This window comes from Haliaeetus albicilla, chromosome 20 (assembly GCF_947461875.1).
Source record: "Haliaeetus albicilla chromosome 20, bHalAlb1.1, whole genome shotgun sequence".
NCBI lineage: Eukaryota > Metazoa > Chordata > Aves > Accipitriformes > Accipitridae > Haliaeetus > Haliaeetus albicilla.
The window spans coordinates 19,204,795-19,232,331 of record NC_091502.1 but is presented as its reverse complement, the minus strand read 5'-3'; the positions used below and the strand labels follow the sequence as shown (position 1 = coordinate 19,232,331).

Genomic DNA, 27,537 nt, shown 5'->3' with positions numbered 1-27,537 from the left:
CTATTCTGCTATGTGAATGTATTATTTATTCTCTAATGAATATTATCTGTAAGGGTATCCCCTGGCATATGACCTGTGCATGATAGAAGCAATAAGGACAAACAGAAGAAGTCTGGTGTCCATATTTCAATTAAGTTGAATAACGGTTAGGTTAAAATAACATTTTTTTTCACACTTGAAAGTCAGCACACTCACCTTTTTATTTGAGGTTAAATCCAATTCCTCAATGTGCATGAGGTAAATATTTGCTGAGCATGTAAAATGTTTTCCACGAATCAAAAAGGTCTGGAATGCTACAATCACTAATGACTTGCCATCTTTCATCTCTGTCACAGGCAGGTAAAGCAATTTTAGGAACTGCATAGTATGTCAAGAGTGGAGTGTTTATTGAAGGATATCCTTTCTCCTCCCCTTGGGGCTCTGCAAGGTGATTTATTTGATATGCACTCTCCTTGGCCATTCCATTTTCTGTTTACCTGAGCATAAAACAGGTGCTATGAGGAATCCACAGCTTCCAAAAATCTCAGTATTTTTGCAAGGCTTCAGATTGGAAATATTAGAGGTAAACCCAAATCAGAAATGGAACAAAAAAAGGTAAGAGGAAGTGGAAATGTTTATTTCCTGTGGTTTCCCATAGAGCTACTGTGTGGCTTTGTGACTTTACTTCTTTCTGCGCATTTGGAAATAAAATAATTCTGCATTTCACAGAACAAGGAGGAAACAAAAAGCGTTTGGGGGGTAACAAATAAATATCCATTAGTAAATGAAGTTTTCTGTGTGAACCCATTGCATTTCAGTCACAAGGACTCTCCCTAAACTTGGAGTGTCCTTTTATAACCTTCTCAGCTGAATAGGCAGCCCAGAGCAACTCCAGGATCAGAGCATGAATGAAAGTATAAATCTTACCCTAGTCCATTTTCCTGCTTAACTTCACAAGAGAAATTGTTGCATGACCCTTCTTCTATTTCAGAGGTAGCTCTTTCCCCTTTGAGTGCTCTGAACCATCTGTTCTTTTCAAAATCTTGCTAAACACCTTTTTCCCCTATATAAATGATGCACAAAAAAGTCCCCAACATAATCTGCTTGTAAGATCTGGGTTTGTCCTGGTGCCACATCCATCCCAGGTCAGTGCCTCTGGACCAATAGTTAAATATTCGTAGCCGACAGAGCCAAACAGCTGAAACCAAGAGAGCACACAGCACATCAAGATTCTGGAAAATGGAGCTTTAAAACCCTACAGGAACTCAGGCCATCAATGGACAATGACGTTATTGTCTTGCATCGCCTCTATGTCAAGAAGCCTTCCTGCAAGTTCTCTGCTTTTTCTTTTGCTTTTTTCTTTCCCCTCTGCTGCAAAGCCTCGAGATTATCCCATAGCGGAAGGAGAATATTTCTGTAAGAATGAACACTTTTGTGCAACATAACGGCTCCACAACATCCCACACTCTGCACATGAGGCTTGCTGCGCTGCAGGGACATAAAACAGTCCACTCTCCTGACTAAGGGTGACTCAAATCCAAACAAAAGTCCTCAGTAGGCAAAACTAACTGGTTTATTTCTGGCTTATAGCTGATTTTAATACCAAATCTGAATCAAGTCTATAGAAAGGAGGAAGGCTCCTAGATCCTTGGGATCTCCAAAGTGCAGAGCCATATGTAGAGACACTACATCACTCCAGCTGTCTGATGCAGCCATAGGAATGCTCTGGTTGGATGAAGGTAAGTGCAATTAGTTTACACCTGTCCCCAGCAGCTACTGGCTGGGGACAAGTTAACCTATGTCTAAGTAGCCACTTCTCAGCCATTACCCTGGAATCTCTCTCTGTTAATAAATAGAAAAGATAGAGAAAAAAAAATCCCTGCGCTTCTCTTTTTCATTCTTTGTAAACTCTTCCAGTTCATGCTACATTTTTCACAAATAAATTGTATAGTACTGCCACAGGCATGGACACACAAAAATTGGTCCGGTAAAATTAAGGATTTTTGTTTTAACTTCAAACAGTTTACAGTTTAGACTTCTGAAAGAAGCTATCACTTTCAATCTACCGAATGGAAGTCTTATACTGAATAACAACTTTCTTATAATTAGGCATGACAACTCCCACTGCAGCTAGAAACAGGTATTTTTCACTGAAAAAAAATCAAAGCCAGTTCTCTCTAGACCTTGCTTTTTTGAAGAGCTAAGCTGTATTGCTCCATTCTTATTCACAATCACCTGTTCCTGAAGTCCTTATTCATAAAAGCATCTAAGAGGGCTAAATTTAGCACTGCTGTACATAAACAAATCCCATACAAAATTAAGTATGGTTTGGAGTCTGGAGGAGTTAAGGGCCAACATATTTTTTGAAAATGATGCTCACATGCTTCTAAATCTGGGTGCTGCTGCAGAGAATTGGCAACTTCTTGTGTTTAGGATAAAGGAAGACAGCAAAGGTCATGTGGCACCAGATTCAGCTAGAGGTAGCGGAGGTGGCATTTGGTCCTCTTTAAACAATTGACAAGTAGACTTTTCCACTAAAGCTAGTCATCAAGAGAGTCTTTGCACAAGCTCTTTTCTAGAATGTGATTTCTCTGGGCTACTTGAAATGTCCACATTACAAACAAGGAACCTAAGAAGGTCTTACTTTTCTCCATTAACTATAGAGGGAATCCTGAATTTAGACAAATCCTAAATTGTAGACATCTAAATATGTTTAGGTAAATCTCACCCTGAGGGCTGTGGTCTTTGGGTGTTAGTTCAGAAAAGGACCAAGATAATCCATGGAAGACCCTACAGATAAAATCTATTTGAAAGGAAGGGTGGACACAGTTGCCATAAGATAGAAATAATTAAGAAATTCACATCTGAAATTGCCAAAGTGTAGGCTGGTGCCAAAGAGTAAGGGCAGAGGCAGGAGTCCCTGTTGTTGCCTGTTTGCTTTCCCCTTTGCCCAAGGGGGAAAGGCAGCTGTGTGCAGCAGGGCAGACTGGGAATAGAGTTTCCTTGAAGGTCTCACCACGACATCTGGTTTCACTGACACCGTTTTGTGTTCCTGTAGGCTTCATGCTTGGGACAACATCAGGTCATCCTTCTAATAATGCACTGGAAAGGCAGCTGGTCACATTAGCTGCCTCCTGGTATGCTCCATTTTGTGGTAAATACACCATTTTTCTCATCTCTCTTAGGGTCCACTTCTTAAATATATGGCAAATACGAAGATCCCATTAGGTTTACATCAATATCTTTTACTTCTCTGCTTACTAGCCCAGGGTCTTTTTCTGCTGGGTGAACACACATGAGTGAGTTTTTCTTTCTTCCTTCGGTGGTTAGGGAAGGAACCACTGATATCGTTGAGCTAAGAGAAAGGTTTACCTATATATTGCCTTTGGGACAGTATGCACGTCAGCACATTGGCTCAGGAAGAAAAGGTGATGGCTAACAAACTTTGTTTTGGGAAGATCTATTTCAGGTCCACCCAGAGGCCACATCAGCAATTCTTAACACAGTGTTACTTGAATGAGGCATAGCTTCAGGCTGTCTGTGTACATGATGCATTTTAAACTGCAGTGAACAAAATGGATGATACAGATCAAATGTTGTGTGTCAGCCTTCCCTTACACAATGCTATTAAGACTGGCCAAGCAGACTTGTGTTTGCCCTGCATGCCATGAGAATGATGCATGTCTTTGTAGAGTATGTACCATTACGACATGGCTGACGTTATTTTCCGTCTTTTAGATACGTGCATGTATAGGAGAGACCACGAGTGTGTGTTTTACATATGCTTGACTGGACTGTCTTATTTTTTTTGCCCTACTCAGTAAAAAGGCTGGCTATAATTGCATAGTATTACTCACCTGCCCAGTAGCAAAAATTCTCCAGCAAGTCCCAGGCGCCTCATAGCCATTAAGAGCCCTCTCACAGTCATGCCTTCACAGAAGCAGGCAACCACTCTCGCCTTGGGCAGGTGGCTCCGAAGCTTTCGCAGCAGCTTGTCAAAGCTCTGTTCACCAGCATTGCTATAGATCTTGTAGGAGTGTGCAATGCAGATCCCTTCCTTGGCCGCCATATCTTTGAAAGCTTCCATTCCACTTTCACCATAGTTTCCTAAATACAAACAGAAACACATACGCATATATTAAAATTTGCAGAAGCTTTTCTTGGTTTGGAAACTGCAAATATTTTCAAGAATATGTAACATATCTGCATACAGATCAGTGTACCAATCTTAACAAAATAACATTAACATTTTAATTTATTAATCCATTTTTCAAGTCAAGATCAGCATATTTTCCCAGAAACCTTACTTCTGTTCAGGAGCCTGTATCTCTGTTGAAATCAAAGGCTGTTAGGTACCTCAATACCTTTGAGGATCCCGTCCCAAATGTCTATAACAATGTATGTATAAATTGCACAGTCTATTCTGATTCTCTTGACTAAATATGGTCAAGTGCTTGGGGGTTTACTTCAGAAAATCTAAAAATATATATTCAGAATAAATATTTTAAATATAAGCAAAACAAAACAATGACTTATAACAACATGACTTTGTTCATAATGCAATCTGAAAAGCAATGATTTTTTTAATTACACTGAAAGGTAAAACTTATCCTATAAAGAAGGAACTTCTGGTGACTTGGGAGAATGGGTGGCAAAATTGAGGATTAGCATTACAGAGATCACAGGATTGCAGATGGACTAATTGTACTTCTGTGTTGTTTTTGTTTTTGTTTTTTAATTAAATGCCTACCAACACAACAGGAGAAACTTCATAATTTCTTTAAATCTATTCTTCCCCTGTGGGATAGACTGATAATAAATATTAACAGATAGATGCATTTATTGTTATTTATTCTGTCTCACCATGGAAAATTCTCCATTGCCAGGCCTACATAAAAGTCACAGTGCTTAAACAGTGGGTGTACTGATATCACTGACAATCATCCTGACCAGGATTGTCTCTCTGGTTCCCTGTGCTCATCCATCTGGCTGTCTAAATCTGTTTCATGTCTCATTTAAATAAGAAGGCTTCTGAGGCAGGAAATCTTTCTCCAGAATATTGCCTTAACCCCTCAGTAATATTCCACAGAAACACAGTGAGTAAAGTAATAAGACGGAGAGTGTTAAAGTGACGCTGTTGCAAGGAACTGCTGATCCTTCACTTATTTCCATTATTTTGCAAATGGAAGAATCTCTAAGGAAAATGCTTTCTTTTACTAGCATAGTTACAAGTATATAAGAGCACAGACAGTAAAAATGCATGTGAAGCAGTGAGAATCAGACAACTGGATTTGGGCTGTCATTTGGTTTTGTGACCTTGGACATTGGAGCCACCAAGCATTCAGCTTGCCCACCTGGGAAATCATCCCTATTGCCCCGGTGCTAGAGTTTAGAGTCTGTTGGGCTCAGCACTGTACATGAACGTGAAGAACAGTCTCCAGTTTGAAGATCTTACCATCTGAATAGCCAAAAGAGACAAAGAGCAGAAGAAAAGAAATGCCATTACCTTTGTTTCACATCAGGAATGAATCACTGAGACCTTGAATGCCGATCTCCTTAGCTAATAGGACTTTCATTTTCCTCCCTGTTGTGATCAGGCCTGATGGAAAAGCCATTACTATGCAAATTGTGCCTGGACAAAATGTCACAGGATTTTTAAACTCAGTTGTTGCAATACTTCCTGGGAGTTGTAAATCAGGTGCCCAGTGCTTCCCCACGTGTCACGTTAGGGAAAACTATGTTTCCTGTGATACATGAGCATCAAGTGATTCCCTTGAGATGCTGAAACAGTTCAGCTAGAGGTCAAAAATGTGGTGCCGCATGAAAGATGTATTATACCTCAGAAGTCAGTCTGAAGGAAAAATGGGGGTCAGTCACAAACAACTCCCACTGGGCCCTGAGGCCATCTAAAATAAAATAAAGCTGTTTGACAGGAAATACACTACTTTGCTTAAAATTATTCTCATTTAGGTCAATCTGGATCAACATTAAATGTTCTGTTTCATTTTTCCTAAGAGAAAATAAGAAGGAAAAAAAACCATACCAAACTTTGCCATAGACGTTCGAAGTTTGAGGAAAACCTGTTCCATATTATATCTCAAAGACACTGAAATTCTGAAGACTTCATTTTCTGTCAAAAAACTGTCAATGGAAAAGTCATGGCCAGGTCTAATTGACTTACAGAACTGGATCTCTTCAATGTTTCAGATACTGCACTCTTTGTTTGAAAGTGTTATAAATATACAAACTCTTGCCCCGAGTCTTGCTATAAAGCTGAGAATAGGTTTAATTACAGTACTGACAAATAGTAGGTCTTGCAATGAACACAAAGTACATTAACTCTTTTCCAGTCAAATAAAGGTTGCACTGGCACAAATGCCATGGTGTCATCATGTATCAAGACAGGGAGATTTTGTGAAACCATACAGAAAGCAATGCGTCATCCAAAATGAGAGGAAACATGTTAAACTACCAAGGCCACTTAGCAAAGTGTTACGTTCTTAACATTTGGAAGAAAAACAACCTGGCAGTCCAAATCTGAGAGTGACTGAGTTCTCCAACTGGTAAAAATATAGGTGTATGGCATGAGCTCAAGGGAGATTTGATGAAAACAGAAGGTAGCTTTGCTTCAAGACGCTCATACAAATACACCAGTGGAGCTCTTGTCATGATCGTTGCTGATTAAACTCTACTTAATTAATTATTCATAGTGAATTCCCCTGTTGTGCAAGAGGTTTGATGAGGTATGTATATTTAATTTGAGCTGTACTGTGGGGATAATGAACACTCCTCAATGGAAAAAGACAATCTTTTCTGCTAAACTCCTTTGTACCACATATCAGGATGAATTTCCTCTGAGCTATCTTTCTTTCTGTGGAAAACCTGTATGTGCATGAAGGTAGACATGTAGCATTGAGGGAATGGGAGTGGGAAACTGGGGCAGTTATATTACATCATTTCCTAGAGGATGAGATGTGAGGATCACAGTGGAAAAGCGTCTCCATGCTTTCTGTATGGAACTGGGCTCCTCATGGACCTTTGATTCTTGAACTGTGGCATTTCCATAGTAGTACTACTAAACTGCCACAGCAAGAGCAAGTTTGCACTCACAGGGCAGTTCCCACTCTTCAGCCAGGTCTGTGACACAAGGAGGAGGATACAGGGACTTCTGGACTTGCACACGTGGATGGACAAGGTGAGGACTTATGCAGCCTGACTCTGGGAAGGAGTTTGTAGTTTCACTTCCAAATGAAAATTAATTCAGAACACCTCTGCTGGAACCAGAGCAACGTCTTCTGTGAGTCCCCCGTGATGGAAGCTGCCTATGACCTGACAATTTATCCATGTAGCTGTTTTGTTTCCACTTCTAAATTTAAATAAAGATCCTAAGTAAAAGTTAAATAGAAGGCAGGGATTGATTTACTTTTGTTTGGTTAGTTCTAGTTTAGCAGAAAAGACTCAGCAAATAACACAAACTGGAGCTGAAATATGGTCAATTTATATTCAGCTCTTCCTCCCCCACCAAACTCCATCTCCATTTCAGTGTTTGGAAACCGGCACCTCTGTATTGTAACTGGCTCTGCAGGAGAAGGTATCACAATTTTTTACTGGATGTTCATCTCCTCTTGAAAGTTTGTCTGTCAGTAATCAAAGCTGCTAGCTGTTGATGGCTTTTGTAAATATGCCCTACACACATGGCAACAACTAGCAGCTGGGTTCTTTTAAAATGCCAGCCTGAATCCTGCATATTGCCTACCTGAATGTCTGACCCTAAGCCCAGTTCTAAAAGCTACTCCCATATGTCTTTGCATGTTTAAAGAAAAATCAATTACATCATCATGCAAAAGACTTATCCCTGCTTCAGAGTTGGAATTTTGTTCAAAACTCAAGCATATGCATCCCCACCTACAGTCTAACTATAACAATCTGTTAGTTCCACTTCCAATGAATCAGTACTAGAAACTATTAAGAAGCTTAAAAAGAACAGATTGTGCTTTTTTCCAGATGAAGCTTAATATAGTACAGTACATAATAATACTTCAATCTGATAGAAGAGGGTCAGGCAAACTGCAGGCTGCTCATGCTGCTTCTCCTGCCCAGCAATTGAGGCAATTAAACTATCTGAACATAAACTGTTAAGATCTTATCTGTATTACACAGCAAACCAGCAAGGTTTTTAATCTTAAAATAATAAACAAAATATGCTGACATCTGCTCTATCACACTAAAGGTTATCAATATGAGATAAAAAGTCACTACAGCCAAATGGAATAATGAACTACATTTTCTACTGTCTAGGCATTTTTGGGGTGTGACACATTTCTTTTTAAATACAGGAGCTTTTTTATCATAAGCTGCGTATGCAAATTGTTATCAGGTAATTATTTGGCTTGTAAGAATTTCAGTGAACATAGATGAGAATCAGCCTTTAGGAGACATTTAGGATTCAGGCAGGACATGGTGAAAATTCACAAAGTAAAAGAAGAGGAGGCTCAAGTGAAACTGAAGAAATTCAGTATGTCATTCATTTAGCTGGTAATAATCCTAACCATCACAAAGCATATTTATTTAAGCAGAAGTGCTACCATCATTTTTATAGACAAGGAAGAGCAAAACACAGAATATCTATGCTGCACCTGAGCCACAGAAAAAAAGCCAAGTCAGGTTAAAGTTCTCAGTAGATGTTTTTGCAAGCAATACAGGGAATACAGAGCTTCATTTTTACTACCTTTCATTGGCATCAATAGGATGAACTTTGCTAGAAATACCTAAAAAAATCTCAGTAGGTATAATTTTGAAAATGCATGTGGGATTAGTGGAAGATGTTTATGAAAGGCATTGTGTTGGTTGATTACAAGGATGATCTTCCTGAAAGTCAAGGATATGGTGGTGTAGAATAGTTTCCCAAATGGAAAAATTAGAAGTCTCTGAATATTACAATTCAGATTAATCATGGTAAAACACCAATAGTATCTACTAGATATTGTCCACATTTAACTGCTTTGATGGTACAAGCCTTTTAAAGTTTCATCACTACTAAGAATAGGGACATAATACCAAGTATCTTGAGCAGCTACAGCAACCACATGCCACTGATATAACATTATGAAAATCACAGCCTTCCTGGTGCAGTTATGTCTGCAAATAGATCAGGACAATAGAGCGTTATTTCATTCTAAAGAGTACAAACCAAATGAAATCAAATCACATGTGCCTGAAATTCTGGAGTTGTCTATGTGTGTTGAAAGTGGAAAAAAATCATAACCTGTTTTCTTTTGATCAAAATATTTTATTTAAATCATTTTAAAATGGGATCTCAGTTTCTATATTAAGTGTATATGTATAAAACAACAAAAAAATAAAAGCAAAAGGTTGTTTGGAAAGCATCCCATTAAAAAATACCTTAAATGATAATAGTTCCTCAAAATACATTCTGCTTAAATATCTCCAACCAGATCTTTTCCTTAATTACCCAGAGACTGGGCTTTCCTCTTCAATTATCTTCAGTGCTAGATAGTAACTTCAAGGCCTTTGAGCTCTTTCCTCACAAGATATTCAACCTGAAAGTCTGAATTTCATGGAAATATATGTATTTATGTACACACACACACATTTGCAAGGGTACTACTCTTTTTTATAAAAAACCTCTAACGTTTGGAACACAAGTAGCCAAATGCTGCTCCGGTGAAAGGACACCAACCCAGAACAAGTCTGACCAGGCTTCCCTCAGCACGACCCCGTGTGTATCTCCAGCACCATGCCTCATCTGGAGCCACACATTGAAACAGCCGTTATGGAGCTTCTTCATGGGGCTGCTGCAGAACTTTATCAAGACCTCTTGATAAAAATACGGCCTGTTACGTGCAATTAGTTCTCACACAAGACTTGTTTTGCTGTGAGTTTATGCTCTTTGACAGGAGTTGCCAAGAAGGTTTATCTGTTGCTCCTCCTGCAGAACCAAGCGATAGTGTTGAGGGAAGGGTTCTCCAAAGAAATGACTACTCAAGCAAAGAGCCAGGCAATGTTGGCTGGGCTTGGAGAGGTGTCAGAAAACTAGAAAACAGCAAAGGAGTGACACAGGGCAAGAATTCCCTCAGTGATTAATTTAAGAATACTACTTACTCCATCCTTAAAATAGCTGTACCTGTCTTCCTTAAGCACAGACAGTCTCAAAGTGATTCAGAGGGCATGATCTAACAGCTAAGGCCTTATAAGGGACATAAACCACTGATGACTGCAGTTAGGACTCTGTCCTTAGCTATCTATATGATCATGGAGAACTCATATATCTATTTCCTTGGATGTTCATTATTTCTATTCAAACTGAAAGCAATTTGAACATCATTTATCTATTGCTAAGTGTTCATAAAACTCAGACCTGAAAGGATTACCTATATCCCTGGTGGCTTGATAGATGAAGATAGTACAATTCAGGATGTGTCAATATAAAGAAGCATTAGTTACCACAGCATCATACTGGCTATAAACTTGATTTCCTTATCTGTGAATGGGTTTGAGATTTTCGATTTTTTACATCTGAGGACAAGTAATGTTTTCATAATCACAAAAATATTAGCTAACCAACCCCCCACTTCTAATTGTCTTACTTCAGTCTGATTGAAAAAATTTGTTGAAATGATCTTATAATATGTAATTCAGATATCGACCATTTTATCATTTCATATAAGCCTCATATTACCTTCTACAATGTAAAATAAAACCAAAATATGTATTTTGAATCAGGAAACTAGTTTATTTTTATTAAAAAAAATTAACTGAAATATTTTTACATTTAAAAATAAATTCAACATGTTTAATTAAGAAATTAATTAAGCTCTTTTCTGTGAAGTTTTTAAGTTTCGGCTACTAGGTGTTTCCTGACCAGAAGTTTTCATTCAAACGTATTTAGACCAGCTCCATTCATAAGGTCTTTGTTTAAATAACTAATGTTTAAATTATTTTAGTGAGGTAACATACAATATACACCAAACAAAACTGCACTTCATTAAATTATCTGTTCATTATCTCCTCATCTAAGAGGGCTCAGAAGTATCACTTTAACACCTAAGTTTCTCTTCTCTTTCTCATCTTCTCTTGTCTATTTTGAAATACTAAATTCATTCCTCTTAAGAAAATGATGACCTAGTTTCACAGTTTAATGCAGCTCACATCTGTTTATTTTTAAATTATCACTTCCTAACTTTAAAAGAGAGACTTATTTAAACATTGCTGCTATGTGAGAAAAGGGAACAGTCTGGAAACAGCCTTTTCTGTACGCTGCCTTTGATCCATCCTCTTAACTGGCACGTCTGCAGCTCTGTGGCCTTGTCCACTGAGCAACGTTTGAAGTCCTCCGTGATGTTAATGTCTGCTAAAGGATTTTAAGCTTGACAGCTTTTGTAGAAACATGCTGCCATCTCTGACTGCTCTCCTTGTTTTTAGACTGGAGAGATTAAAAATTTTCTGTACTTTTGTTTGTGAAATATCTCTTTCTATCTACCTAAGACATTTCCCTTAGATATTTCCTGTATCATTTCATCATTTCATTTCAGAATGAAATCATTAATGAAAGCACAGTTCCCAGTGAACTCCAGGCATACTCTAACTGCTCTTTCATTTTCATTTAGGGTTATACTTTTCATTTTTTGTTTGGTTTTCAGATAAAAATGAGGACACATGAGACTGACAGTGTCGGACCGGAGGCTGTTCCTTTCAGGAGACAAATGCTATGTCAGAAAGGAGAGGGCTCTGCAGTGGGAACACTTCGTTCTATGATCCCGTATCCTTCATTGTGAGCGTAGCGAATTCCCAAGGAATGCAGCTGCCTGGGGTTTCTTCACTGGTATTTGGACCCAGTCCCAGTTCTGACTTAGGCTATTAGTTATTATATCTCTCAAAAGAGTTGGCCCCTTCTACAAGCGAACAAATCACACTTCTATATATTCACAACCTGGAACATGCCTTCATGTAATATTAATTCTTAGCTCTGCTGTGGTCTGCAACTGCTCTTTTCTGAAATACACTTGATGTCCTGTTCTGCTGCTGCAGTAGATGAGCACTACCAGAAGTCATCCAGCAAAAAGAAGCATAATTCAGGAATTAGATAGACTCTGAAGGCCTTCAATTAATCTGTTGAGTTTTCTGGTAAGTGCCTCTCTTTCTGTCCTATGTCCTCATACGTGAAATGGAGGTGAAAAGGTTTTCCTGACAGTGGTGGTGCAAGAATAAATCTATTATAGATTGAGGGAAACTCAGATTACAGTAATGAGGACCACATTTATGTTGAACAGACCGAATGTAACCTGACAGTTTTGCCTCACAAAACCTCACATTGGCTTAGCTGTAACAATAACCACATTGTGTTTATTATAGCAACAATCACTCTGTATGTCTAACACCTTTTTTTATAATAACACCTAATATTTTGCACTGTAACTGTAGATGATGGCAAGGCTACTCCAAAGAGAGCACCTCAATTTCACTTTAACTGATTGTGCACATTCATATTCAGCACGTTCATTTGGGACAAGAGTAGGTTTCGTGACTCTCCCCACGTGAACCCTGAGAGCAGAGAGGTCTATCAGGAATACATGAATATTTAGAATAGTAACTGAAAGTCAGATCTATGACTGCATTTCCCAGGAGTGCTTGTCAGAAGATTTTGAAGGCGATAATATGAAGTTTCTTGGGGCATATTAATCATTCTTAAAGTATACTGTGTGGGATGAGAAGCCCTATACTGTGTGACTAAATACTTTCTTGGAGTTAGTCTCATTTTAGGAACATGTTGGATAATTGTTTCCTTTTGGTGGATAACAAGAGATTGCACCTTAGAAGACTATTTGAAAAATGCATTTGAATATGTTAGGGGAACAGGTGGGTTTTGAATTGTAACTTCAGAGGGTATTACCAAGTAGGACGATACCATCCTCAGCTTTTGGATGCAGAAACTGAAGCAGGAAAAGATAGTAATAGACCAGGGTTGAAGGCAAGAATATGATCTCCTCAATTTCAGACTAAGCTGCCCTAGGGCAAAAGAATGGTTAGTGATTAAATAATTACAGAATAATTTTTGGTTTAGAAGCTCTTTACAGTGGTGGAGATTTCATTTCTATCTTGGACAATCTGTTTTAAGCCAAACTAGTCTTTTCATTAAGTTTTCCTTCCCTAGTTCTCTTTCAATTCAAACCAATTATATCTTGTCCTATCAAATCTGAGAACAGCTTCTCAGATTGATGTTTTCAGAAGTGCTTAACTGTTTTGGAGACAACCACCATGCCTCCACTTGATTTTCTTTCTTTTTTTTTTTTTAAGGCTAAACAAGTCCAGTTTTACTCTGATGTTCCTGTTTTCTACACTTCTTTTCACATTTCTGTTTGATCTCCAATTAGTTCATGTTGTCCATCCAGAATGATGTGCAGTTTTTGTGAAGATATGGTACTTTTGCATCTTGTACCTTGCCTGAGCAGGGTAGAATTTAAAGACTATTTCATATCTCTAAAACATATTACTTTTTTGTATAATTTCAGGATATTTACCTTTTTTAACAATGGAGTGACACTGTTGGCTCAAGTTTAGTTTGTAATCCATTTTAATCTTCTAGGTCTTGTTTTCTGCAAAACTGCTTCTCAGTCGATCATTCCTTATCCAGTATTTAAGCATCAGATTATTCTGTTCTAGGAGCAGCTTCATCCAGCATGGTACTGTTTACAGATTTAATAACCATACTCTGTTTATCATAATTCAAATCAGTGTTGGAAGTGTCAATTAAAAGATGGATTCCAGGCAGATCTCTAAGAAGGCCATTGAGCTTATGTTTTCTGTTGGAAAGCTAACAAGTGAGAAATACAGTTTGAATTAAGTTTTAAAGTCAGTTGTGCACCTAACACAGGGAAGTTTAGATTCGTATCTTCTTAGTGTGCTTATAAGAATGTTCATGTGTGTTAATAAAAAATTCAATGATTTTAAGATACAGTCACTCATTCTTCACAAATGCTCTGAACTGGATACTAGGTTGGCTTGATATGATTTATTTTTGAAGAATACACATTGTCCTTTCTTTATGACACCAGAATGAAATTGCCCATTTCTTGTGAACAATTGTTTACTTGTTGCAGAAGTTAAATTAGGTTGGCTGAGCTCTTTCCTCACTTCTTTTTCAGGATAGGTAGTGTTACCTCATTTCAGTCTGTTGGAACCTTATACATATGCCAAATTTCTCCAGGAGAAGTATTAAAATCTTCAACACTGTTTCAATCAATTCAGCAAGGTAGATTAACCAGATGATTTGAGAATTTGTCATTATCTAATATCTAGAAATTTCTATAATTCCTGAATTCTTTTTTACTTATTCTAGCATGAGGTAGAGTATGACAGGCAGAATTTAGGTACTTGAACAAAATGCAATCCTAACATACTTAAGCAACTGCTGCCTAGATTTGAAATTGTCACTATTAATCAAGTCTTCTTCACATCCAAGTCTCCAAGTACATATAAGATGCTTTTACATCAAATGAGTCACACATCCTGAATTATTTTTTAACCAGAAAAATAATTTTAATAGGATGGATGAATTATGGTCTCACTTCTTTTGTACATGTCCTTTCCACGCTCTTTCCAAGAAAACTAGGTTATACACTGATAAGTATGGCACTTTTTTGGAAACTGAAGAATATGAATTTGAACACATTCAGGCTAAGGAGGGAATGAGACCTAAATTTTCAGTATGTCCTGGGAGCATATTATAGTTACTAGGCTATGATATAAAAAAAGCTAGCCTCCTCCTCTGCCCATGTCTTAAGAGAAAATAAGTGTATTTTCAGGGTAAGGTCCAGACTAGGAAACCAAGTGAACAGTAGTACTTAAAGATCTTGTGATCTGTATCTGCCTTGTTCTCTTGTGCATTCTTAACACAAAGATTTTCTGTACCACATGTTCAAGTATCTTGCTCTATTCAGGTATTAGACAGAGAGCTTGGGTACCAAACACAGAGATAGGTATCCCATGATGAGGATCAGGAACCTAAAAGTACAGACTTTGCAGTACATGTTTCCGAGATAAATACACTCCTTTCTGCATCTAGCCTGAAATCTTTCTGGAAGACAACAGCTGTACCTGAAGATAGTTTGATCATTTGGAAATTTAGGACTTTATTTCTTTAGGACTAAGTTTCTAGTCCTCTGCCTATAATAATATCAGTCCCTAGCCTCCATTTTTATCTTTTTCCATCTTTTTTTTTGGGGGGGGGGGGGGGGGGGAACGACAGGTTGGGGGTGGGTGGGAGGGTTGTTTATGTAAGAATGTTTATTTCCAGAATAATAAGCTGGAAAATAAACTAGAAAAAATATAGAAATTGTAGAACATATAATCAGTTGGGGGAAATTCTGGACTCAAATTTCTAACATCTTGTTTATAGTTTTATTAAATATTTCCCTCTATAGTATCTAATTGACTGATCCAGTATCAGAGTAGCAAAACATTTCTATAGCACACTCATCTACTGAAAAAAACCAGTACTGAAAAAAACCCCAAATTGCCTTCAGGCTATGAAACAAGTGGGAAAAATAATATATCTGGGCATGGACTGAAATGGGCCATCAAGTGACTATTAAGACATTCCTCCTCCACCCCATTACTACATATTATGCCATTATATTAGTAAGAGAACAGGAGTGTTAGACTTGATGTCTCTTCATTACCTTTTGGGAAAATATTTACTTTCAGTACGTTTGGAAGCCACGCCATATTTTTCACGGACAAATGTATTTTCTTCAAGAAGGTTCTCCATAACCTGAATGCCAATGTTGGGGGCAGGAATGGAGCAAAGGGGAACTGATCCTATAGTATAGTTGACATTACATTGCAAGTTTCAGCATTTGCAGGATCAGCATTGGCACTTGGCATGGCAGATTAATGAGTGTGCAGAGCATTCAGGAAGATCAGTCTGTGCTCATTTAGCTGGATCTCCCTGTCAAGTGCCCTTTAATCGGCATGATTTCAAGGATGCCATTGATAGTAAAGGAAATGTGTTTTGGGCACTGCTCTTGCTTTACATACTGCCATTGTTTGCTTAGGTGTTGGAAGGAAAACCATCATTTACAGGCAGCCATGCTGAAGATAGATAGTTTTTTCTTATGGGGGCATTTAAAAACATATGCAGTTACTCTAGAGTACTGGGCTCTCCTGGAAGGACATGGACTAGAAGCCTTTTGGCCAAAGAGCAGATGGCAAAATGATCAGAGGACCTGAAACTCTTTTGACTGTGAGATGCTCAACTACAAAGATGATGGCTTCATGTGATGTGCTAAACACAGTCATCTATCATATTTAGCTTTTTCCTTAATGATCTGAAGAGGAAGTAAACAGTGTTAATGAAACTTGCAAATGACTTTGAACTGGACAATGTTGAGGATGCCAGACAGGATACAGAAACATTGTAAAGTTTTCTAAAGATATTGGTGACTTGGCTAGAAATTTGGGAAAAGAAACAGGCTCACTGTGTCATAAACTAAAAATTCTGGACTGAGTGGAAGGATAATAACAAAGGCAATAGAGAAAGCAGAAGGAAAATGCATAATTTGGCAATGTGATATGATTAAATAAAAATGCAAGTGACATGTCAGTCTGTATTTTGTTTTATTGTTTTTTAATTGTTAGCTTAGACCTCAGGAAAAAAAAATGTGATTTCTGTCACCCTAAACTCTTTGACAGAAACTTCATTTTTCTGAATATTCTTCCACTGGGGAAAAAAGCTAATTATTGGACCTTTATTCCCCAAACTGCCAGTAATACTGTCTCATTAGGACCCTTAGAAAGGATGCTGGAAATGCAATCTCTGTTCCCTCTGATGGAGGAGTATCTGATCTGTGTCTTCCACTGTGAGTAGCCTGGGTACCATGTCAAAACATAATCTAGGATGAGTTCTCTTAATTTTTCCTGGTGGTACTTGCCCACTTTTTATTAAAATTTTATTTCTGCTTTGCTTCTCCCTATAGTTGATTAACAATGCTGAATTTTGTGATCCAGCAATCTCTCCAGAACTTTTTCTGGACCTATTGTATCAACAAAACTTTCAACTTTACACACGTAGTCTCTTGAAAACAACGAAATATGAGACAGCAGGATATTCACTTATAGCATACCAGAAGTTGTGATGGGAGTTGATATGTTAAGTCTAGGATTGAAAATTCAGGGCATGAAATACCATCCATTTCCTAGAACAATAAGGTACAAATGTAAATATTTTAAATATATAAATCATTTGGAAAACAATTGTGGTAACTACTAGCAGGAAAAAGAAAAAGAAAATTTGCAATATTAAAACTAATATCCCCTATGTGAAATAAATCATAAAATACATGACAAAGGTCTTAAAATATGTGAATTAAGGACTAAGTTTTTGTTTAACATTTGTGTGGTGTCTAGCTTGATAAGATCATTGCAGGAGTAGTCATAAGTACTCCTAGATCTGGAATAATAATAATGTCATCACTGGTAATAGTACCCAAAGCAAGAAAATGGGAAAAGTAACGAATACTAAAATTGTTTGTAAACTGCCTCTAAAATGCCTAAATTAAACAGTTTTTAAAAAACAATGGCTATACTTTTTATCATATATTAACTTTGACATAATTTTTAATAGGAAAAGTTTACCTTATTGCCTCAGAAATGTCAGCCTGTCTTATTTTGGTTCATTTCCTTTAAACCAAAATGACAGAATATAGGTTTTATTGTGCACTATAATATATGATGCATATTGCAGGTAAATATATTTTGTGTTGTAAAGTATGCATTATATTTTTATATAACTGAAATCAGATACGTTATAATAAAGTACAAATTAACCAAAACATTCAAAATGATCCCATAAAACAAAACATTCCTGTAAAGCTGAAGGAAAATATTTTAATGGTTTGTAGTCTTTTTCTTTAGAAAATTGCCATTTGTTAAGGAATTCAGAACTTTTACTTTTCCTTCAGAGCTGGAATTTTTAAAAAATCAGAATATTAGAAATTTGATTCGCATCAATCTCTAATGCTAATTTTTATCTTAATTCCAGAATGGGCATATATTTTTAAAAAGGTTAGAAAGATACCTAATGTTACATCTTTTCTAGAGATATATCCAAAGGTCACAATTAGGTCTAAAAGACTGCGGCAGGATACTTGCCTTGTGAGTTTTTACGAATTAATCTGAAATCTAAAACTGCCTGGACTTAGTTTAGTATGAACTATAACTAAGGAGCACACAGAAAGAAGAGGCAGAGAATAGACTGAGATATCAAAGGGTTTTTTTTTTTCTCTGTCTATATTTAAAGTTTCCTCAGAGCTTCATTTTCATTTTTATCTTTTCAAAACCACTAACTCACAATGCTCTTGCAAACCTCATAGACCTGTTTAAACACCTGATACTGAATTTGGTGACAGTGTTCATCAACAATGAAGCGTTTCATTATAAAATGCCTTTTATAAAAATCCTCAGGGTAAATCCCAGAAAGAGAGAGAAAAGAAATAGAATAAAAAATTATAAAGAAACAAAACAAAACAAAACCAGCCATAGTCTCTGGAATTTTTTTTAAATACTGCATACAAAGAAATGACAGCGTTCTTCAGGATTTCAGCCCCAGGTTAGATTTCATCTGCCCTTCCTACCAGGAACAAGGCTCAGGGCTGACTGGGGAAGTCAAAGTCCTTTTCATCACATATACACTTGGCACATTGCATTGATTTCAGATATTAATGGAGATCATAAAAATCAAGCCACACCACAGCAGCAACCAATGTTCAGAATAGTCTGACCGTGGTGCACTGTAACAGGCAGTGTTTGTATGAGGTGACAACCAAAGGAAACTTCTCCAAAGTACAAAGGTGGCACAGATATGTAAGAGAAGAGAGAAAGAGGGAGACAGAAAGGGGATGGGGGGAAGATTTTTTACTAATTACTTTGCTGACAAAGCAATGTTGTGCTAAGTATTTATATCCTTCGACTCTGTATCTTTAATTACTATTACTATGAATACAACTAGTACTAAGTATCTCTTGGAGACCCCAGCTAAGAGCTTGGCCTCACCATGTTAAGCATGACACAAAGACAAGGTAAGAGAGTCCCTTTTCTAAAATAGGTAATTCTAATTAGACAAGAAAAGCAAAGAATGAGAATGGAAATAAAGTCACATGAAATAAAAGGACTTGCAAAATGTCAGGCAACTAATTATTTATATAGGAAGGATAGATGGATTGTCCCTTATAGCACTTGCTAGTTGGAATCTTAACCTTGTTAGCTGGGAACTTAACAGGCATCCTCCTGGGCACTGTGTTCCACCTCTAGCAAATGGAGTGGAACCAGCAGCTGCAGAAGGTGATACATCTACTTATCTTACACATCTTTTTTTCTAGATGAGAAGGCTAGAGTTGTAGAGTGTATAATTTGGTTTGGTTAGTTGCCTTATTTTCAGACATCCAAAGAATTCCACCCAAAACATGCTACATCATAGAATCATAAAATGATGGAATAGTCTGGGTTGGAAGGGACCTTAAAGATCACCTAGTTCCAACCCCAATGTCCTGGGCAGGGACACCTTCCACTAGAGCAGGTTGCTCAAAGCCCCATCCAACCTGGCCTTGAACACTGCCAGGGATGGGGCAGCCACAACTTCTCTGGGCAACCTGTGCCAGTGTCTCACCACTCTCATCATAAAATATCTCTTCCGTACGTCCAATCTAATCCTACCTTCTTTCAGTTTAAAGCCATTACCCATTGTCCTGTCACTACAGGCCTTGGTACAAAGTTTCTGTCCATCTTTCTCATAAGCCTCTTTTATATATTGAAAGGCCACAATAAGGTCTCCTGTAGCCTTCTCTTCTCCAGGGTGAACAACCCCAACTCTCTCAGCCTGTCCTCACAGGAGAGATACTCCAGCCCTCTGATAATCTTCTTGGCCCTGCTCTGGACTCGCTCCAACAGATCCATGTCCTTCCTATGTTGGGGGCCCCAGAGCTTAACACAGTACTCCGGGGGGGGGCTCACCAGAGCGGAGCAGAAGGGCAGAATCCCCTCCCTTGACCTGCAGGTCACACTTCTTTTGATGCAGCCCAGGATATGGTTGGCTTTCTGGGCTGCAAGCACACGTTGCCAGCTCATGTCCAGCTTTTCATCCCCAAGTCCTTCTATAAAACTCTTTTTCAACACATGAAGGGAATAATTCTTTAACTTGTGGTTATTCCTCCAGAATCAGACAGGGCTGTGCTCCTAACAAAATGAAAGACCATCATCAAATGAGTTTAAGTACACTACAGTCCAGATCTTCTCACCCTGCAGTCAGGGAATTCTCCTAAATGAAAAGTGATTTGGGGTTACATACCTTTGGGAAGAGAAGAGGGGACTGAAGCCCAGATCTGCTGCTTGCCAGTTGAGTACCTTGACTACTGAACCACTGACTAAAATGGGAATACCTCTGTCTTTCTCATTTTTTAATCTAATTCCAAGAAAATCCTCCCTCCCTCTCCTCATAGGGAAAACTTCTTGATTTGCAATGTATTTTTGGACCAGAAAAAGATTGTTTCTCACCCTTAAAAATAAATTTCCATCTCTAGTGAGAGCTTCATCAAGGAAATGATTTAGTCTCCCAATTAAGGGTAGGAAACTGAGCCAGAGAACAAATCTAATACTAGGTTCCCGTGAAAGAACTGGGTTATTCAGAAAATTTTTGCTTATTTTGGGAAACCTTTCCTCCCATGTTTCTGTGATCCTGCTTTGTTCCACTGGCTGATTGTGCATTAGGGGAAAATAAAAAAAAAAAAAATCCTCCTAACGATATCTTGTAAACAATAGGTGATAGACTACATCCTTTATCTTCATTTAGATGGCCCAGTACAATCTCTGAAGTTTAATGGTTTTATTATGGAGCGGCTGGTATCCCTTTCACTACTGAAGTTACAGCCAAAACTGTTACTAATTGAATTTTGTTCACTTGTTTAAGATGAAGAAAAAACAAATCTTCAAACTAGATGTCATTTAAGAATTATCAGTGGCAAGTAGACTTTATTCGAATAATTTTAAGTGAATTTTAATCCTTTGCGAAATATTTGTTCAAGGTATACTGGTTTTTTTAAGGACTTTTTTCTTTCTTTTAGCCAAATGTAATCAAAATTACTATAAAACTTTAAAACATAAATACATTTTATTGTCCCTGCCCAGCTCCAACAAATTGCAGTGTTATTTTCTAACCAGTGCACTGTTTGTTGAGTACACAATGATAAGTTATTTAGACATAAAAATGAAAAGAATATTAGGTCAATCTTCACATCTGTCTTGAAGTGTGAAGACAGAATATCATATAAGAAGTCCTCATTTGATAAGTGTATTGCTGATTTGTTATTAAGTTTGATAGGGAATATATCAGATCAGATTTTCCCAACAAGTTCTTGTCAACAGATAAAGCTTTCAGCTGAGGTTATTCTAGGATTTCAATGCTGTGTGAAACTTGTGCAAGCATTTAGTGCAAAGATGAATTTTTCATTATTGATGCAGGAAGTACAAATGTTTGATTTGAACCATTGCTGAAATACAGAGACCACTCAACCTGTAAATTGTGAAAATTAGAACAAAGACATTAATTCATTTTGGCTATGCAATTTCCTTGCAGCACCCCTCCCAACAGTAAGGAAATCTGTTTCTTACTCTTCAACCTTTATTAAGTAATTGAACAACCACTATTGACTAGTTGGACTATTGGTAGATATTATCTAATCCTTCATTATTGCAAACTGATGACTCTTCCAGAGTAGTTATTATTCATTTTAAGTAACTAGGTCAGAAATTATCCTGTTATTTCAGTATGACTTAGGTGCCTGTTGCCTTCATAGTCCTTTATATCCCTTTGTCCAGATCCTAAGCTTCACTTAAACATTTTGCCTTTCAAGTGACTCCATCATTTCAAAAACGATTCTAGATTATGTTTTGCAGTTTAAACAAACCGTCACCATAAAGGCAAAGAAAGAGAGCACCACCTTACTTGAGGTGCATAACAGAATTTCACCCTGTATCCTTCCCTTGAGTCAGTTACCTCTAAAGCTCATTTTCCTTTCTTATTTGAGGACGTGAAGACCCCATTCCCTTCCTTCACAGTTTGCCCCTACAGTTATTCATCCTTAGTCTTAAACAGATATTTCTCCAATAGCTTTTACATTGTCTTCATAATAAATGAGTATTTCTCTTGTTAAATTCAAAGAAATACTAGTTAAGAACCAGGTTAGTTCTTGTGACAAGGTTCTCTGATTTTTCAGACCTCTTTGCATTTCTAATTGCCTCATCAACTGTAATGGTGTGTTTGCTTAAAAAAGGTCACAACAGTGTTGAATGTTGATGTTATGAAACATATTAGGATTTCAAACTGAGCAGACTGAGCTGCTGAACACACCACAGCTGATTGCTCAAATGGTACAAGGACTAATGGACCACAATGAGCAGGTATCACAGCATGTTAATCTCAGTGTAAAATAGATTTGAGTTTAAGTAATGATGCTCCCACTTGGACCAGATTCCAAAATTAGTGCAGAAAGCAGCAAGCTTTCTGATCTGGTGCCAGGTCGTCAGGCACTGCCTTGAACAGATGCTCCCTATGGAATTTATGGTATGAAAGAAGGAACACCAGTTAATCTGATTTACAAGGTTATGCATAATATTTCTGCACCACAGATTTCCAATTTGTTATACGCAAACAGCTTTAATTCTTCAATAAATACGTTTGAGAAGATTTGCACTGGGCTTTGTTGGTATGTATAGGAAGAGCTGCTCTGCATAGATCCCTATCCCCATAGTATGTGAAATGATTTGTAATTCTGAAAAGTACATGAATAATGTGGGTAATTTTAACCAAAGGCTGCAATAAGCTGTGTAAATTAGGTTCATAAGTAAAAATAACATTAACAACGCTGGCAGGTGGAAAACTTCTGTAATGATGCCTGCTGGCCTCCAAACGATCGGGTGCGTCCCTATGTGTGTGAGTGAACGCATGCATGTTTGCCAGCTTATCATTGCTATATATTGCAGTATTAATGACACTTTTTTTGCTTTTGGGTATGGTTCCTGCCTAAAGCTTAATGATGTTTTGTTGATTTCCTCTCATTATAAGCAGTTTAAGGCAGCAAATCCTGACCGAAATTCTGCAAACAAAATAGATCTATCTTTACTGGTTTTGTATGTGGGGTATGAAAGAAAAAAATGAAATTCTACTTTTTTTTTTTTTCTTTTTCACTAGTGTGCTACATGCGTTATAGGATCTATTTGGGTATCCACTAATATTTTTACTGTCTCCATTTTACCTGCAATACATTATTATGTGACAATACCCTGTTCCGAAATCAAAGTCTGATGCCTTTCAACTTCCTCTCTCCTTTTGGAAAGATTATATATTTAAACTTTCCCATGAAATTTCCAAGCTGATTTGCAGCATCTGAGGGTTTCAAAGAAAAAGGGACCTGCTGTGATCAGCTTGTTGTCAAGTTTCATAACAAAAGCAACGGATTTTTGTTGTTGTTGTTGTTGTTGTTTCCACAGAATTAGTTACTTGCTTTCAGTTAAAGCAAATTCTTCAAAGTTCTCCTTGACAACAGCAAAAATACAGGGAGTTACTGTCTTCTCTAAGGTTTAATAAAATCAATTTACTACTAAGGTCTACAGCTTAAAATCATGTCTCCAACCTGATGTTCAGGTAATAACCAGGAGGGTGTCTGCTACTGTGTCTTGCTGGTGATGTCCCTGCAAAGCTGCGTATTACACTGTCACATGGCACGATGAGTCCTCACCTTCCTTTAAGGCACAGAACCTGGACTGATGACAGTGGGGAGAGAGCAAAGAGCCTCCAGCATTCTGAGCTACTGCAGCAGCTAACCATGGAATACGGGAGTAACAAGGGGACAAACTAGGGGTTTAGAGCCTTGAGGAAGATTTTTCTTTGTGTCTGTGGAAAGTGTGGTCAGTAACATCTGTTGCAACTAGAACTTGATTAGTGTTCGGAGAATCCAAAGTGACATTATTAACTTTTTGTTGTCATTCGCAACTGCTTTGCTGTTATCTGCTTCACTGTAACGCACAGAAGCCAGGATCAAAGGACCATGGTCCATTGTACTAATCACTGTGAATACCAGTGAAAGACATTTTCAGCCTTGAAGTGTTCGAAATGTGATAGAACAGGAAGATGCAATAGTTAGAAAAAAAAAAATGAAAAACAGTGGGAGATGAGAGAAGCAAAATAATAAAAGCAAAAAATGAGTATGTTTTGCATAGAAGTCAGAATTTCTACTACAGAATTCCTACCTGAAAATAGAAAAGAATAATGCCACAGTGTGCCAGTGGATGGACTGAAAAGCAAAATAAAATGCCTTGAAGATGTGTTGCCAGTCTGTACGAACAGTCTGTTGTACTACTACTTAATAACTGTTCTGCTTACTTTCACTGCTCGGTTTAAAATTTATTTCTTACTGCCAGATAGAAGGTATTGTCATGAAGGATATCCAGCAGCATTACTATCAAAGGTGAGCATTCTTGTGTCTTCATCTGATTCTTCACACAGTCCTGTCTTCAGAAACCTGCCTTCCATAATTTTTTATTCCTCAGCCATCCCTACTTATTCCTGAAACTTCTTTAATTTAAAAAACTCCTCTCTCCCAATGGCCCTTCTTCTCCCCACATACAAAATAAATCTGTACCTCTGACCACATCTTCTATGAAGTTCAGGGGGAAAGTGATTTTACTGTGGTTATGGACTGTGTCTGATTTTTGCTTAGTTCACAGTACTGCTATGGACACCTTCAGGAACTCAGGAAAATCACTGAACTTTCTGTATTCTACATGAACACTGCCTGTCAAGAGTTTAAATATATGGAAGCCAGGTAATGTAAAGTGGAGGAAGTTGGCCATAGTTACTGGAATTTTACTTGCTATCTGTTGCATTGGGATGTAAGGACCAGAACACATCCAAAATTTTTGTCCTAAGGCAAATAGCACACTTCATTTAGTGACTGGGGGGAAGGAACTGCTTTCAGACACCCAGGCTCACCAGCTTCTTGCAGTACCAGAAATAACGATACCTTTGTAACCTGCTGAGCTAGGATTCATCTCATAACTGTAGGCGCTTATATTGTAGACGTTTGGTTAGATGAATGCCACCTCTGAAGGTATCACACAGTGTCTTGCTCTTCCTGTCTCTCCTCCTGTCCTTGGTTTGAAGTCCAAGATTTAGTCTTCATTTTTTTTATTAACCTTAGCATTTGTTAGCAATTCTCCATCCAAACAATGCAGCTTCCAGGGTCTAGTCCACATAGAGGAATGGAGCTGAGGCACTCCAAACTATCACTTCTGTGGGCCATAAAAGAAGTTAATTTTCATTCTGAGTAGACTATAAACACAATCAATCCCATGAGAACTTGCATCTTTATTCAGGTTGAATAGCTAATGGGGTTTTGGTCCAACTCCATTTATTTAATGTTCCTCAAGAACCTTTGGTCCTTACTGATGCTGCTATGAGCATCAATAGAAATCTAAAAGGAAACTCAATAAGCTGAGTAGATTTATGACAATAAAGTTAGAATATTCCTGAAATGAAACAAGAATAACACAAACTGATAGAGTAAAAAAAAATAACACCCAGAAACATGGGAACTGAACTAATTAAACCATGAAGAAAACAATACTAAATCTATTCCCCCAAATTGAAAATAATTAGTAGTAATAACTTTCACTTATATTGAATGAGTCACCCAAGGATGTCTAAGTGCTAGTTAAAAATGAATGTTAATTTTTCCTCATGCTCACAGCTTTGGAACCTGAGACACAATATGATTAAGTAAATGCTCCAAACTTTTTCTCTAAGCTATTGACAAAGTACAGAAACTGTCACAGCCCATTGCTTCGCAGATCTTAGCTCTGATCAGTTGTCTGTCAGTGCTTTACAGAAAATTGGAGAAATCTTTGAGAATAATCATGCACACAAGCTACATACATGTAGCATCAAGGTCAATGCAGCAGGGTATGTTGTATTTTTTAGCAGGTATGAAGTGCTGTGTGAAGTCCTGATTAAGCAGGAAACCCTTTCTTCTCCAACTCTGCTGCCCTATGGCTTTGTATGAAGTAAAGGTCTAGTCGTTAATATGCATCAGAGAAGCTGGAGTTAAGCAAAAATGGAGGGGCACGTGGTTATTCTAGTCACATAGCACCATGAAAAGCAAAGGGTGGAACTGCGGTTTCAGAAAACTGAAAATAATCACTGCTTAATTTCTGCTCATTATTCAGGTGAGACAGAGCTGGCCCTCAAGGGCCATTCCAAAATATCAATTACAATAAGCCTTAAATAATTAATCAATCAATCAATCAACCATATAATGCATATGAAACTAAGCTGTTTTGCAGTACAACAGAGGAAAAAAGAAATGTCTGAAGAACAGCCTAAAGGCTAATCTAACAGGAATTGCTGAAAACACACACTTCAGTATGCACTCTAGCTCTGTACTTGATTTAGGAGGAGAAAATCATTGCCTGAGCAGAGATACTATTTGAAAGTAGCCTTGTAGGCAGAACTCTTGACATTAAGTTTTTGTCCCGAGGTTTGGCCTCATTTACACACAAAAAGAATCCTAGTGAAGTACCTTCCTTCCTTCCTTAATTATCAATGAAAGCAAAAAGTAGCTTTGGAACAGCTGAGGCTCTGTTGTATCATATTAACGGTAAAACCCTTGCTTAAAATTTTTGGAATACGGAGTCATAGATGTGAAGTGGAAACAAGGCAGGTATCCTTTGCCTCTTTAACAATATCCCCTCAGAGCAATTCCCAACTTTAAGCACAAATTCATATATCTGGAAACCTAGTTAATTTGATGAAAATGGCAAAAGCTTTTCTTAACTGGCTAATAAACATTTTGTAGTATTTGGCAATAACCATAGAAAGGCTAAGAGAGTTGGGATGGTTCAGCCTGGAGAAAAGACGACTCTGGGGAGTGATTATTGCAGCCTTTCAATATATAAAGGGGGCTTATAAGAAAGACAGAGAGAAACTTTTTACCAAGGCCTATAGTTACAGGACAAAGGGCAATGGTTTTAAACTGACAGAATGTTTAGATTGGACATAAGAAGAAATTCTTTATGATGAGGAAGGTAAGACACTGTCACAGGTTGCCCAGAGAATTTTTGGATGCCTCATCATTGGAAGTGTTCAGGGTCAAGCTAGATGGGACTTCGAGCAACCTGATCTAGTGCAAGATGTCCCTGCCCACAGCAGAGGGGTTGGACTAGACAATCCTTGAAGGTCCCTTCCAACCCAAACCATTCTGATTCTATCAATTTAACTAACTGGCCCCTAGATACCTAACTGAAACAGAACTGCTCAAAGAGAAATACAGACATTATTTTGTATTGTTTAATGCCTGATTTGTTTACTTATTCCGTTGCAAAAACATGAATTGTATTGAAAAATGATCACTTATGATCAGTTAACATACCACTTGGATGACAGTCTAACAGTTCATCACACAGCTGGAATTCACTCATTTGTAGTAATTCAAATAA

General features: G+C 37.7%; 1 protein-coding gene across 3 annotated transcripts in view; it reads right to left on the bottom strand.

Moving 5' to 3' along the window:
- Positions 1 to 27,537, bottom strand: part of GRM5 (glutamate metabotropic receptor 5) — a 273,244-nt gene that overhangs the window by 143,891 nt on the left and 101,816 nt on the right. For all 3 annotated transcript variants that reach the window (XM_069808429.1, XM_069808430.1, XM_069808431.1), the window contains exon 3: positions 3,837 to 4,086. In XM_069808429.1, coding sequence (XP_069664530.1) covers positions 3,837 to 4,086 — 250 coding nt within the window. The remainder of the gene's footprint in view (positions 1 to 3,836; positions 4,087 to 27,537) is intronic.